Source organism: Chelonoidis abingdonii, chromosome 4 (assembly GCF_003597395.2).
Source record: "Chelonoidis abingdonii isolate Lonesome George chromosome 4, CheloAbing_2.0, whole genome shotgun sequence".
Classification (NCBI taxonomy): domain Eukaryota; kingdom Metazoa; phylum Chordata; order Testudines; family Testudinidae; genus Chelonoidis; species Chelonoidis abingdonii.
In genome coordinates, this window is record NC_133772.1 from 40836351 (window position 1) to 40851578 (window position 15228).

Genomic DNA, 15228 nt, shown 5'->3' on the forward strand with positions numbered 1-15228 from the left:
GGTGCAAACCAGCACTCACTTCATGTTAGTCGGCCGAATGGAGATCTCCCCCTGAGTATGGAGATCTTTGACTGGCATAAAGTCCCCCTAATAGCTCCTTCTCCACTCCATTCCTATTTGCTGGCACAGAAGATGTAATTGAAGAGAAGGGGATGAACTGGAGCATTCATTTACTCAGTAATCCTAAATTGCTGTTGGCAGTTGGTGAAAATTAGAAGTGGCCTCATGCTACCCTATTTCATTTTGGGGACTGACCCAGCATTCAGATGGCACACACACACACACACACACACACAGAGCTGTGCCAAGCACTCATAAGCCACTGTCAGGGATAGGATAGGGCAATGTTTCTCAACCTTTCCAGATGACTGTACCCCTTTCAAGAGTCTGGTTTGTCTTCTGTACCCTCAAGTTTCACCTCACTTAAAAACTTACAAAATCAGACATAAAAATACTTCCTCATTTTCACCATAGAATATAAAATAAATCTATTGGAATATAAATATAGTATTTACATTTCAATGTATTGTATACAGAGCAGTATAAACAAATCATTGCCTACAAAATTTTAGTTTGTACTAACTTTGCTAGTGCTTTTTATGTAGCCTCTTGTAAAACTAAGCAAATATATAGATGAGTTGATGTACCCACTGGAAGATCTCTGAGTACACCCAGGAGTACCCATACCCCTGATTGAGAACCACTGGGATAGGGCATATTGTAAAATGTAGCCCAGTGATTCCCAGTCAAAAGAGAATGGTACTTGAGGGATCTGCAACTCTCCCTCCTCCATCCCAATCAAATGAGAAAGGAGTTGAGTTTCTAACATAGAAAGAATTCCTGAAGAGCAATATCACCAACCAAAGGTCCACATTTTTGTTAGCACCTGGAATTTGTATGTGGCAGATGTGAGTAACAGCTTAATTTAAAGAGGAAACAAGTCATCATATAAAAATGATGTGTGAAATGTGTATTTCAGTATGAGTTCCAGGGGTTCTCCCTGTGCTAGACACCCCTCATGGTTTGGTCCATTGTGACTGTACAATGCTGACGGAATTATAACAGAATAATGGCGTGAATCTTGCTGTAGCCTACAAAATTACAACCTAGTCATTTTCTGTAAGGAAAAATGCCTACAAAAAGACACAAATAATATTTTTGCTCATTATATTTGGCCTTTAAATAATGTGTATTAGCATAGAGCCTGCCTGGATGGAATATGACCAATTCATATCAGGACCACTCTGATAATTAGTCCCACAACTAAGTCACTCGGGGACTGTAAAGCAGCACAGAAAGGAAAAAAACAATACAAGTTATTATTATAAAAACTTAGTCTGGGATATGAGGAACATGGGCTATATCATCATGAAATGACATGATTATAAAGATCAGTAAACAAATATTTTAAAATATGTGTCTAACAAAAGTGACTCCTGCAATGACATCATTTTTAATCCCATATGCAGATTATCTTCAATAAAACAGTTGTCAACCCAGGCTTCCAGAAAGATGGCATTTCTATTTACACGCTTGGCATCAACATGGTTGTTGAAATACCTGAGATTGGAGCAACCATCACCTTCAGCGGGTTGATCTTCTCAGTGAAACTCCCATTCAGCAAATTTGGCAATAACACTGAAGGACAGTGTGGTAAGATAGATGCATTAATCCTCTTCCTCTCACTCTCTCTGTGTTTATTCCCTGAGCCAGATAGTTATTCAAGCTTACCATAGACTGAAATCCCTCGAAGTAAAGTAAATGGATTTAGGGAGAATTTGGGTCTCATTCATTGCTAGTTTTTTATATTACTTCAACCTGCTTCTAACGAATAGGTTCAGATGCTTAATATTTCAATGACCTGATTTTTGTCTTATAATTTTAATCTTACATAAGCAATTATTAAGTAAACTCAAAGGAAATGATGCACTTTGAGTATCAAGCAATCTAAACTTAGAAGGAGTTTGATCCACTCACTGTGCTTACCAGTTTTGAATTTGATGTTAACATAATGTGTTACGCACTTTGTCAGTGGCTCACACCCTTCTGATTTGGTTATGTTTGGTCTTCCAGGTACATGCACGAACACCAAAACAGATGACTGCCGCTTGCCAAGTGGTAAAATTATTCCTTCTTGTACCCAAATGGCTCCCCATTGGAAGGTTGATGATGGCAAGAAGCAATACTGTGTAGGAACACCAACACCAGGACCCAGCATCCCCACTCCAGCTCCCAGCTGTCCCCCGACTGCTCTTTGCAAGATAATTTTGAGCGAGTAAGATATCAAAATGAATTAATTTACTCTTCCTTAACTAAGCAAAAGTATCCAAAAATCTTATAAAATGATGGAGATAAGAACTATATCCCCATCAAGCCCTTATCAAAAAATACAGGGCCAAATCTAGGGTGGTTTTATGCACGTATCTGAAGGCCAAACAGTTGTGTGACACCTGCAGAGCGGGGCAAACGCAATAGAAGTCCTCTGTTTACACCAAGGAGATCTCCATGATAATTCCACAGCTCTCTGAGGAGAGGGTATGGAGAATATCATCAAGTCAAGGGCCTGGCAAGTAATAAAACCCAAATCTTCTAGCTTGCAGTTATGTGCTTTAACCACAAAATCATCTATCTCCCACATGCTTTCCATGGTATATCTATCCACATCAAGTTATAGTTTTCAAACAGTAACGTCACTTTACATTTGTAAGACGCCTGATGCGTTTGGTTTATGAAAACTTAGACGGAAAGACAGACTCCTTTCCCCATTAAAAAAATCTAAAATGTGTGTACATTGTACATAAAAAAATGTTCTACATGATGGTTTCAGACTGCTCAGCCTTTCCATTCTGGAGTCTTTCTCCCACATTACATTTCAGTCAGAAACTCATCTCAAAGGACAAGGACAATATGCTCACACAGTGATGTTCCTCTTTGAAAAGAACAGATTCTGTATAGCAATGGTGGGAAATGAAACTTTTTTCTTCTCTGTTGTGTTTAAAGAGTCTTTGAAGAATGCCACAAGGTGATACCACCACAAGATTTTTACAAGGGCTGTGTCTTTGATGCATGTCACATGACCAATACATCCATGCAGTGTTCCGGCTTGGAGATATATGCCACTCTGTGTGCCACTAGAGGTGTTTGTGTTGACTGGAGAGGAGAGACCAAAGGCAAATGCCGTAAGTACTGCGGCATTAACAAATACATGGGTTAATGAAATAGTAACTGGAGGCTTGTTCAGTAAGTTGGTCCTGCATCTCACACTTACTCAATGTATTTAATATCACTATACCTAATTCACAAATGGTTGTCAGCATGGAGCATCACAGAGGTGATACTGTAAAGGTCAGATTCTCGTCTGAGACCAATGTAAATCCAGTGCAGCTTCAGTGAAGCAATTGAAGCTATTGTGGATTTACACAGATATCACTGAGACTAAGAATCTGGCCAGCTGTATTTTGTGAAAGGGTACGCTACTACTTCGCTTCATTGTAGCACCCACTTACTCATTATAGGAGAGTAACATGAGATTTCAGAGAGGAGAAGAGAGGATTGGAAAGTTACTGGTGGAAAATGATGATACAAAATGAAGGGATAAACTAAAATTCTTACATCCCAACTCAACCCAGCTCATGATCGTTACTCACTGCTTCACTGAGTGCTCTATTGACAGAAACCCAGAATGAATATGGGAGAGGGGGAGGGTTCGGAAAGACCATTTAAAAGCCTGGGACCTTACACATATGGGACCTCTTTCAATAAAATATAACCCAAACTGAAATGCAGTCTCGCAGATTTTTAACCTTGTTATATTTTCCCCTTCCCATACAGCATATAACTGTCCAGTGGGCAAAGTGTATAAACCATGTGGGCCTCCTAATCCTGCTACCTGTGATTCAAGGTATGAAAAGAACAGACAAGCAAACCATTTAGTTCAATGTGTCCTTATGGATTTTTATTACTTAGGATCCTTTATTATTATAGTGAATAATTCATTTGGTGACTTTTGGCATTTTTCATGAATAAAATGTATCATTATTCAGCCAGATCTAGTAATTAATAAAGAATTTAACCTGTAATTCCTATTGCTTCTTAAAAGAACTGAATTATTTCCCCTCTTCACATGTATCCATCATCTAAATGCTGTGATTTTCTGCATGGATTGCACATGGCTCTTTAACTGTGAGACACGTGTACTCTAACATATGCCTCTTTCCACTCTAGAGCTGTTCAACACAATAGCACTGGCCTAACTGAAGGATGTTTCTGCCCTGAAGGAAAGTTTCTCTTCAATGCAAACAGCGGTGTCTGTGTCTCTGATTGTCGTAAGTATGATGTTTTTTACTTTAGGAGTAGATAGGGCTCTGGACTGGGAGTCAGAAGGCTTACTGGTTTCAGAGAGGTAGCCGTGTTAGTCTGTTTCAGCAAAAACAATGAGGACTCTTGTAGCACCTTAAAGACTAACAAATTTATTAGCACATCAGATTTCATGGGTTATGACCTACTTCTTCAGATGTATGGAGTGAAAATTACAGTAGGCAGGCATAAATATACAGCACAGGAAAAGATGGGAGTTGCCTTACCAAGAGAGGGGTCAATGATTCAATCGGGGGATGTGTCCCATTACCAACAATTGACAAGAAGGTGTGAATGTCAACAGATTAAAAATTACTTTTTGCAGTGCTAACAATGCCAATTCCATCAGGGTGGATGGCCCATACTTAACAGGTTTCAGAGTAGCAGCCGTGTTAGTCTGTATCCGCAAAAAGAACAGGAGTACTTGTGGCACCTTAGAGACTAATAAATTTATCTGAGCGTAAACTTTCGTGGGCTACAGCCCACTTCATCGGACGCTGTAGCCCACAAAAGCTTATGCTCAAGTAAATTTGTTAGTCTCTAAGGTGCCACAAGTACTCCCATACTTAACAGTTGATGGGAGATTACTTCTTGTGGTGACCCAGCCATTCCCAGTTTTTATTCAGGCCTACTTTGATGGTGTCAAGTTTGCAAATTAATTCCAGTTCTGCAGCTTCTCACTGAAGTTTGTTTTTGAAGTTTTGTTGTTGAAGAATGGCCACTTGTTCAATTCCCATCTCTGCCTCTGATGCTGGGCAAGTCTCTCCAGTTCTTTAGTCTCCCCATCTGCAATCTGGGAATAATAGTAGTTATCCTCCTTTGTGAAGCGCATTGAGATCTCCTGATGGAAAATTCTATATAAGAGATAAGCATAGTTGTTTGTCTAGAACTTGATCCAATGTCCACGGAAATGAATGGGAGTCTTTCCACTAATTTTGATGGGTGTTGGATTAGGCCCTTGATAGTTTTATAAAGAATGCTGAATATGGTGAATATTGCTTATGAAAGCAAGTAACTAATAATGCTGGCTAATTCCAGACCTGCTAATGCTATGGCCCATGCAAGATTCCCATATACCACTCTGCCAAAGCATCTCGACCCTGCCCTGTAGTAATCCTCCATTTACAATGCCCTGCTTCTTCTCAGCAAAGACTGATAATCATAATTGCCTGTTTGGTTATTTTATGGTGTGGCTAAATGTGCACTGATAACTGGACTCAGAATTCATTTCACTTATATGATCTTAATTACAGATGTATTCTGAAGTGAAAAACTAATACATTACATTTGTTCTACCATCTTCCCTGCCCCCACCTTATTGGTTATTTTAATTTTAAAGTCTGTCCTCAGTGTATTATGAACCTGTGAAACATTCAAACTGACAAAAAGATATTTCTGATGGGTTGTTTTCAGAATTTATCTGAAAATAACATCAATGTTTGAATGAATCTGTCAGCCCTCTTCTTCTAGGATTGATCTGCAGGCTGTTTCTGGTTGCAGTACCCTGACTCAACCCTATGACATTTAGTCCACATCACCTCAGTAGCACTAATGTTAATATCTATCCTTTCATTTTTTTCAGGTAACTGTATAGGACCAGATGGACTGCCCAAATTAGTGAGTATTGCAATCAGTATGTTTTATCAAATATAGATTGGTGAGCCCAAGGAACATTTGGGGGTTTATGAACATGGGGTTTGCCAAACATTCTAACAGATTTTGAGGAATGTTTATTTTTGGAAAATGTGTATCCCTCTTAAATTGTAGAAAAAATATGCAGGTGTCTGAATTCTGGAACCCTGTGTTATTTTATAAGTGACTAAATTGGAGATAATGGATTCTTCCATTTCTAATCTTTCCATTACATTTTAAAAATACAAGAAGGTCAAATAGCAGTCCTAGAGGACCAGCATATGGGTTTCCTTTATTTTCTGGAATTTGGCATGCAAAGTTTATTAGAAATGAAAGGCTGGATGGAGGAAAAATTAGTTATAGCTAACAAATTTTGCAGTCCCAATTCTATAATTCCCTCTAATTTCTACAAGACCCATTTTATAATCTGACGTACCTGATAGGAGAATTTTGTTACACATTTAGAACACACATGGGTATTCCCTATCTCTTTCAATTACATTTCTTGTATCTATCAAACAATCTCTAGGAATTAACAGATTTATGCAAAGAAAGGTGGCAATGATCAGATACTTTCAGTCACATATGGAGTCCTTTTCTAAGGATTTTCAGAGTTTGAGGTTCCTGATAAAGATTAGTCTGGAAATTATATAAACGTGAATGATGCTGATGCAGCTGTGCATACCTTTAGCCCTGAACAAGCTAACTAGTGCAAATAGTCTGACTCGGTTCTAAACTTTTTTTTTTTTTTTACAGCCTGGAGACCAGTGGAAAAGCAATTGCCAGGACTGTGTTTGTGACCAGTACACTTTTACAGTGCAGTGTACAAAGCGCCCATGTAAACCACTCCCACCAGTCTCTTGTGATGACCCAGGGTTTGTACCTGTCCAGTCGCTGACACGAGAAGACCCATGCTGTGGCCAGACTGAATGCCGTAAGAATCCTCTCAGCTCTTCCATGTGAAAAATACTGTATATATCATGGGGAACTTGTGAGGCATCTTTTCAAAATTTAATTTGGAATTTACTTTCTTCATATAGTGCCCACTTGTCCCATCACGATCCCCACACCTTTTGTATAGCACTTACAAGATGTCTGAAGGGAGCACCTTTTAAAAAAAATACATTTCATTTCCGAGAGAAAGAAAAAAGTATTTCACCAACAAAGGGAAAGCATGCCTACCAAAAACTCATTTGAAATGTCCAATTATTTTAACTGTTGGAAGAAAACAAACTGTACTGCCCCTAATAAGTAAATACCACCACCAACAAAATCTCTCTAATATCACCTCATCCCACCAAAAAACCCACTGTCACCAAAAGTTCTAAACTATTTCACAAAATCTCTAGAACTTTTACAAACTGGAATAGAGGTTTTATGAATTCCTGAACGTCACCAGAGTCTCCATCCCTATAAATTTTCCCTTTCAAACTTGTCTCTGACTAGAGAGAGAAGTTTCCACTAATCCACTCTTCTGAGCTAAGTATCAGAGGGGTAGCCGTGTTAGTCTGGATCTGTAAAAGCAGCAGAGAATCCTGTGGCACCTTATAGACTAACAGACGTTTTGGAGCGTGAGCGTGATACCCACTTGTCAGCGCAGGTAGTGGAGATTCCAAGTGGCAGGTATATATATGCTTAGCAAGCAAGCTAGAGATAACGAGGTTAGTCAATCAGGGAGGTTGAGCCCTGTTCTAGCAAGTAGAGTGGAAAACAGGGAGAGAAACTGTTCTGTAATTGGCAAGCCATTCACAGTCTTTGTTAGTCCAGAGTTGATTTGTCAAATTACAGATGGACTGAAGCTCAGCAGTTTCTCTTTGGAAATTCTCCACAAGCTTCTCAATGTAGGTGTTGGTCCCTGTCTGCATCTGCTCTAACCCCCAGACAGAGGACAACAACCTACAAAATCTTCCACCAAGCATTCTCAAAACTCATACCCGCCACGAGAAATTAGAAACAGATCAACAGGCCAGACGTGTACCCAAGAAGCCTCCTACTGCAGGACACCCAAGAAAGAAACCAACAGGATCCACTGCCATCCATACAGCCCCAGCTAAAACCCCTCCAAACGCATCATCAGAGATCTACACCCTATCTGGACATGATCCCACACTTTACAGGTCTTGGGTGGCGGCCCAATCCATTGCCCACAGACAAACCTGCCAACCTGAAACTATTCTACACCAGGCACTGCACACCATCCCATAGTAACTCTACCTCAGGAACCAATCCAGCAACAAACCTCGATGCCAACTTCTGCCCACATATCATACACCAGCGACACCATCACAGGATTCTAATCAGATCAGCCACACCATCACTTGTTCATCACCTGCACGTCCACCAATGTAATATTGCCATCATATGCCAGCAATCCCCTCTGCTATGTACATCGCCAAACGGACAGTCACTACGCAGAAAAAGATAAATGGACACAAATCAGATTTATCAGGAAATGGCCCAAATATACAAACAAAACCTGTAGCTAGCGCACTTCACCTCCCTGGCCACACTATAGAGACCTTAAGGTGGCCATCCTGCAGCAAAAAAAACTTCAGGAACCAGACCTTTCAAGAGAAACTGGCTGAGCCTCAGTATCTTAAATTTTGACACCATCAACTCTGGACTAAACAAAGACTGTGATGGCTTGCCAATTACGAACCAGTTTTCTCCTCCTGGTTTTTCCACACTCTACTTGCTGAAGAGGGCCTCATCCTCCCTGATTGAACTTCGTTTCTTAGCTTGCTTGCTAGCATATATATTACTACCTGCCCCTGGAAATCTCCACTACCTGCGTCTGGACCGAAGTGGTATTCACCCACGAAAGCTCACGCTCCAAAACGTCTGTTAGTCTATCAGGTGCCACAGGATTCTCTGCTGCTTCTTCTGAGCTAGAATATTAAGCTACTTGTTTTAAGAATTAGAGGTTTTTCTAATCCCCTCCTCATGCTTGCTCACAGAGCTATGGTGCTAATTATGGCCCAGTGAGGAAACTTCAGAAGTTCTTGTTCATACAGTACAGAATCTTCTGTACTTAACTATGTTGAACTCCTTGTTTTCTGTCTTACATTACATAGGATGTGACACTAGCAAGTGCCCCGAATCAGTGGCCAGCTGTCAACCAGGATACAAGTTAATCCCAGAAGTATTAAATGGAAATTGTTGTACTATCTTCACATGTAGTAAGTATTAAGCTCTTCTTTTGTGAATTTATCCACACCTGTCAAGATGTTGAAGAAAGCAGTGTGAGAAGCACCATGTAAAGCAGTTACATTCTGTTGTTATATCTTGTCAACAAAATAACTGATAGCTTTTCATGTATTTCTGCTTCTTTTAAAAAATTACATTTGCATCACACTGTTTTGTTTTTTCCCCTAACAGAGCTAATACCAGGCTGTGTAACCAATGGAACTTTCTACATGGTATGTACATATATGTTACTTACTCTAACACAAAACTTAGTTTGCAGTGCCTGGCACGATGGGGTTCTGGCCCATGACTGGGGCTCCTGGATGCTACAGTAACCACAACAATGTACTAGAACAAAAACTGGTTCAGAATCCTAGCAGGGGCCTGAAACGTATATTCTTTGCGCAAAGACTGAGTTAAACATTGTCCATTACTTCATAAAAAAAAACAAAAAAACCATTCCATCACCCTTTGCATAAGCATAAGGAATTTGCCCCAAGAAAAATAAGGTACTCATATCACCAACACTGGGACTCTGGTTAAATAAAGTGGGTCAAATTTTCCAGTGTGGTTAAAGAATTTAGCCCAGTATTTCCGATCTGTGAGATCTATACATGAAGCAATTCATTTTTATTGACTATTAATACTCCTCCTTTGACTTGGTTTAGCCTGGAGCTGTCATTCCAAAAGGTACCTGTGAAAAGTGCACATGCTCTGCCAAAGTAGAGCCAGAAAGTCAGAGAAACATTGTTGACTGCCAGCCCATTCCATGTGACACGGGGTGCCCAGTGGTGAGTGCCGCTTTTTGTCCCATCACACACAATTTTAAAACCTGCCTGACAGGAAACGAGCATCCTTGACTCAGCGCAATTCCTTTTTTATTCCTTTACAAACAGGGCTATGAATATAAGATGAAAACTGGACAATGCTGTGGCGAGTGTGTACAGGACGCTTGTGTACTGAAGATGGAGGATAACACAATCCATGTGCTTAAGGTAACTACTGCTTTTAAGGTTTCGTGAACTCCAGTCCCCTTCTTTCCCTTTCTGTCCTTGTGTTTATCACACTCGCTCGCTGTGTCTTCTCTCATGTTACATCTCACTCCGTGCTTGGCTAGTCCCCAGCACAATGGGGCTTCCATTCTGATTGAGGCTTCTAGGAGCTATTGTAATAATAATGACAGCTTTCAGAATTCAGTGTTAAAAGCAATGTAGATGAAAACACTGGGCCGGGCTTTGACCTTGGTATGAAAACACAGTACTCATTGTTCTCACTGGGAACCATTTTCATGTAACAGAGGGCAGAATCTGGCTGCATGTAGCCATTCGCAGTTAGAAGCTTTATAATATTACTAGACAAATCCTGGTGTCAACAAAGTCACTGGAAATCTTGACACTGTCTTGAATGGTAATAGGGTTTGCCCCACTGTGTATTTTCTCAAGAGGAAGAGTATGTTGATATCTTTACAATAGGTCATTACAGACAGACACATCTTCAGCACCAAGTTCACAAGTATATACACTTTAATACAACTTGAGATGACTGATGACAAAACAAAGGGACTGTTCACAGCCAGTCTGTCTCCCTTCCAAACCAACCTGTACACTCACCACATTTTTCTTGGTATCGCTAATTCTTGTTGTATAATTATCGCTTGACTGTAAATCAGCAGTACTTGAGTAAGGATAGGTGAATCCATTATTAAAATGATCTTGAAAGTGTAAAGGTAGAATTATAGCCTCCTCCCACTTTCAATGAACTGGGCTTTATTATTTATACAATAGTAGCTCTGCGGCTAACATTACAAAAGCCCTCAACAGGAACTCCCCCAATTTAGCCCTCAAGGACTGTAAATTAGCTTTTTGCAGAATAATCACACTGTAGCACACAGTATGAAAAAAAGGATTTTTTAAAGACATAATGCATAGATTTCTATTAATTTTTTACAACTGTTACTTACAGGCTGGAGAAGTCTGGCATGAGCCTGGTAATAACTGTACCTTCTATAAATGTGAACAAATTGAGGATCAGTTTATTCCTGTCACTGTAAGGAAAGTCTGTCCACCCGTGTACCCAGAAAACTGCAATCCTGTAAGTACTACTAAATATTCCTCTAATTCTCACGTTTGTTGCCTGGGGAAGGATAGGCAAAAACAGTAGGGCCTCTGTGTCCAAAGATTACACCCATTATGTGGGATGCAATTCTAATTATAGCCTATTCAAATATGGTCCCTTTGAATTTTACTTGAGCCAAAGAGATGTGCTGCGCTGGATTACAGAGCATGGAGTAGAGAACAGAACACACAAAAGGGAGTGGGATTTTCAAAAGTGCTAAGTGATACAGGAGCACAAGTTCCATTGAAAGTTAACTGGCTGTGTGCTCCTATATCACTTAGGTGATTTTGAAAATCGCACCCACTGAGACTAAGTAAGGTGAGGGAGAGTTCATTATTTTGAAAGGGAATTGATTGAAATAAAGCCATCCAACTCAGTCAAGATTTTGGGATGGACTGGAACCAGGGCTGCGTAGGTGGAAGATCAGTATTTTCTTAACTATGTGACCAATGCTGGTTTAATCCCTTACTTGCCACACTCCAACTTCAGTCACTCAGAATTTCATGTATCTGCAGCATGCTGTATTTAAAATTTGGCTTAGTGTACACAATATTAGAATGTTTAACTCGGAAGGTAGAAAGAGAAAATGAGTGCCACTCAATGCCAGCCTGGAAAGAAGCTGCCTATTACTGGTATACTGATGTTGAAGTTGCCCCTCTCTGGAATACCATCAAGCTCTCCCAGCCCTGCTTCAAATCAGCATCGATCTCAATGCGGACCTCTTGCTGGCACCAAGGAAACTTGGGAAGCAGGGAAAGCCCCCCAGGTTGGTGTCTACTCTCCAGTTCTGAATCATTTCCCCCTATTTCTGCATTCCAGGCTGATATCAAGCTGAGTGAAGATGGCTGCTGTAAAACATGCAAACCACAGGAAAAAGGTAAGTCATGCTAATTTTATGGTGCAAAGATAAAATACATGGTCTAAATAGTGCTTTGAAGCATATTAGCCACAATGGGTGGCAGGTGCACAAATATATCGGCGGAACTGATATGATCTGAGGCCTTATGCCTGTATGGAATAAGTTTGGGCAGTTTGCCTTCTGTTGGGGCAAGAGAGGGGAATAGGGAGTGGCTGGGAAAAGAACATTCTTAGCACACAGTACAGTTCCTTTGAAAATGTATAGTATGTGCTTCTACCTCCCTACTGCTAAATGCTAGCCATTATGTGGAAGGGATGGGGCCATGCTCACTCTCCAGCATAGCTGGACATGTTCTCGTTGAAGGATAGGTGGCACACCAATCATGGCAGCTGGCCATGCATTTAAGAGGTGCCAGTGGAAAAATCCAGTCTGGGCCGTGCACCAGTGCTTAAGGGAGGGGGAGCCACAGTTTCGCCATATGTAATTAAAACATGATGTCAGCTCCACCTCTCTGTTTTCTATCGGTAATTGCATACGGTAAACAAATACATTTTCAATTATTTTCTCTTTATTACAGTAGCTTGTAGCCTGCGTAGTACTCCCACTGTCATCAGACACAATGAATGCAACTCTTCTGTGCCTGTGAATCTAACATACTGTGAAGGCAACTGTGATACTTCTTCAATGTAAGTGGCTACAAGCTCATTACTCACTCTCCTTGTATATGATTGTCTCTGTGCCCTCTTGGCATTCATTCATTATATTGGTTGGCAGGGAGCAAATTATGCATTTCTAATGCATCCAATATCCACCTAACAAGCATGTGTTTGTTTCTGCTGTGTTGACTTGAATTTCTGATACCTGCCATGTTACAAGACGTTAACTACCTTAAGACCCAACAGTTTTTACTAAACAGAAGCTCAGTGGTACAGTGACAAATGCTTTTAACCTCTGACACCCTGACTTGAACTCTTGCCCATTTAAAAATGAGCTTGCTAGTCTTATCCTGGACATCATTTGTGCACTGATGATGTGTGACCTTGGCTAAGTCATTTAGCCCCTCTATACCTTAATTTCTCCATCTGTATAATGTACATAATAATATTTAGCCACCTTTGTAAAGTACTTTGAGATTTTTGGTTGATAATGCACAGTATTAATGTAGGGTAAGATTCTGCCACTCTTATACGCAGCACTAACTTCTTCCACAAATAGTCCCACTGAAATTATATTTCACCACAGTATTGTCACAGTGATAATGTCAAACCGATTGCTGCCAACAAAGATGCACCGTATTTGGTGATATCTGGCAATGGGGGTGTATTTTGTTGTTCGTTTTTGCTGCGGTATTTCTAAATCTTTTTTTCTTGTTGGCTTTGTTTTGTGGCCAATCAGATATTCCCCTGAGGCGAATGTGATGCAACACAAATGTAAGTGTTGTCAGGAGGTCAAGACCAGCAAAAGACAGGTGACCCTGAGCTGCCCTGATGGAAGCACCACTGATTACTCATACATCCATGTGGAGCAATGTGATTGTGCAGGCACGGAGTGCATCCCCCAAACCACTCCCACCACTCCATTGCAGGAGCAGGAGCAGCAGCAACAGGAACAGATCCCAGCAAAACAGGCAGTCTCAAAATCAGAAAAATGAACCAAAACCAGGAAGAGTAGAATATAAACTGAAATAAATCTTTTCACTTTTTTTTCCTAATAATAAACAAGTATCCAAAGCAGCTAGAATCTTGGACATACGGATGAAATTCCTATCTACATGCTAGAAATTTCTGTTTCCTAATTATTTCAACTTCCATTATCAACGGATCTCATTGCTTTGAGTGTCTTCTTTTAACTTGAGAGGTGCAGGATTAGGAAATCTTAAGGTTTGTTTTTTCTCAGCGGTGCTGTACTGTATGACTGACAGCTTTTCTTTCAATAGAGTGGGGTGAGTGGAACTATACTCTAACTATTTCCACTGCACTTTTAGAAAGTCCTTGATGTACATTATAGTCTCTTTTTGGCTTGAAATTTTCCCTGTGGTGATTCTGATACTGACTGCCCAAGACCAACCATAGACTAAACATCACTGTATTGTTAATAATTTTTCACTAGTCACGGTCATTACACACCCACCTGACACTGACTAATCATTGCATTGCATTAGACAACTGTTAAAATCCCTTTTGATTCCAGTTCAGTTAGGCAGTGTCAACAATTCAAGTCCAGGAAAAACAGACTATCGCTCTCCCCTTCCTACCTTTTTGTTTGTTTGCTTGTTTGTTGTTTTAGCATTAAAGAGAGTTTAGGTTGTAGAAACTGCATTTTCTCAAACTTTAAAGATACTGGGGGAGTTTGTGGTGTTGTAGGAAAGGAAGGAAGAAAGAAACACTATCATATAAGGCTGCTGCAGAATATCCAATGTTTACATGAGATCATCAGCATAGTAAATGTATGAAAATTTGGATCTTTGTATTATTTGTTTTTGGTTAACTGTTTACAGAAGAAATATATTTTTGCCAACAGGGGTGTATGAAGGATTTTTGTAAACAAAAGTAATAATAGTAATATAAATTCTTTCCTAGGAAGCTGAGCTTTTTTCCAAAATGTTGTACCATTGCTATTTATTTTGTTTCTGGGAAAAATAAGTGCATTGGACCATTTCCCCCACAATTAATGTTGCCCCCATTTTCTAGCGTCAGTGGGTATCTGGTTGTGGGATGTTTTCTTTTTCTATTTTGTTTTGGGTTTTGTTTGTTTCTTAAGAGGAAAAAAAGTTATGATGATTAATAAACTTTTAGCATTTTGCAACTTTTGTGTCCTCTACTTTTTTTCATTTTGCTGAATCCTTCACAAGCAGTTTGTTTGCCCTACATAATATTTGCTTCCCCCTCTACCACAGAGTTTTCTAATCAGCCCCAGTTTAAGATGTCACTGCATGACATGGCACCCCTGTCCTTATTCGAGATTTAGACGTGTGCTTTGTGTAGAGACACTAGCCCTCGTTGCAATAAACGCACACACTTTGTGAGTAACAGAAGATTCTTTACTAGGATTGGCAGAATGGAAATTGTGCAAATGCCACC

At 40.0% G+C, this 15228-nt stretch overlaps 1 protein-coding gene across 1 annotated transcript in view; it reads left to right on the plus strand.

Moving 5' to 3' along the window:
- LOC116829757 (mucin-5AC) overlaps nucleotides 1-14953 on the plus strand; it is a 52099-nt gene extending 37146 nt beyond the window's left edge. The window contains exons 35-49 of the mRNA XM_032788785.1: nucleotides 1470-1653; nucleotides 2074-2275; nucleotides 3001-3179; nucleotides 3832-3901; nucleotides 4225-4325; nucleotides 5939-5973; nucleotides 6745-6922; nucleotides 9063-9167; nucleotides 9367-9407; nucleotides 9843-9965; nucleotides 10071-10169; nucleotides 11137-11265; nucleotides 12109-12166; nucleotides 12726-12834; nucleotides 13544-14953. Coding sequence (XP_032644676.1) covers nucleotides 1470-1653; nucleotides 2074-2275; nucleotides 3001-3179; nucleotides 3832-3901; nucleotides 4225-4325; nucleotides 5939-5973; nucleotides 6745-6922; nucleotides 9063-9167; nucleotides 9367-9407; nucleotides 9843-9965; nucleotides 10071-10169; nucleotides 11137-11265; nucleotides 12109-12166; nucleotides 12726-12834; nucleotides 13544-13799 — 1869 coding nt within the window. The 3' untranslated portion in view covers nucleotides 13800-14953. The remainder of the gene's footprint in view (nucleotides 1-1469; nucleotides 1654-2073; nucleotides 2276-3000; nucleotides 3180-3831; nucleotides 3902-4224; nucleotides 4326-5938; nucleotides 5974-6744; nucleotides 6923-9062; nucleotides 9168-9366; nucleotides 9408-9842; nucleotides 9966-10070; nucleotides 10170-11136; nucleotides 11266-12108; nucleotides 12167-12725; nucleotides 12835-13543) is intronic.
- Nucleotides 14954-15228: the final 275 nt, after the last annotated feature.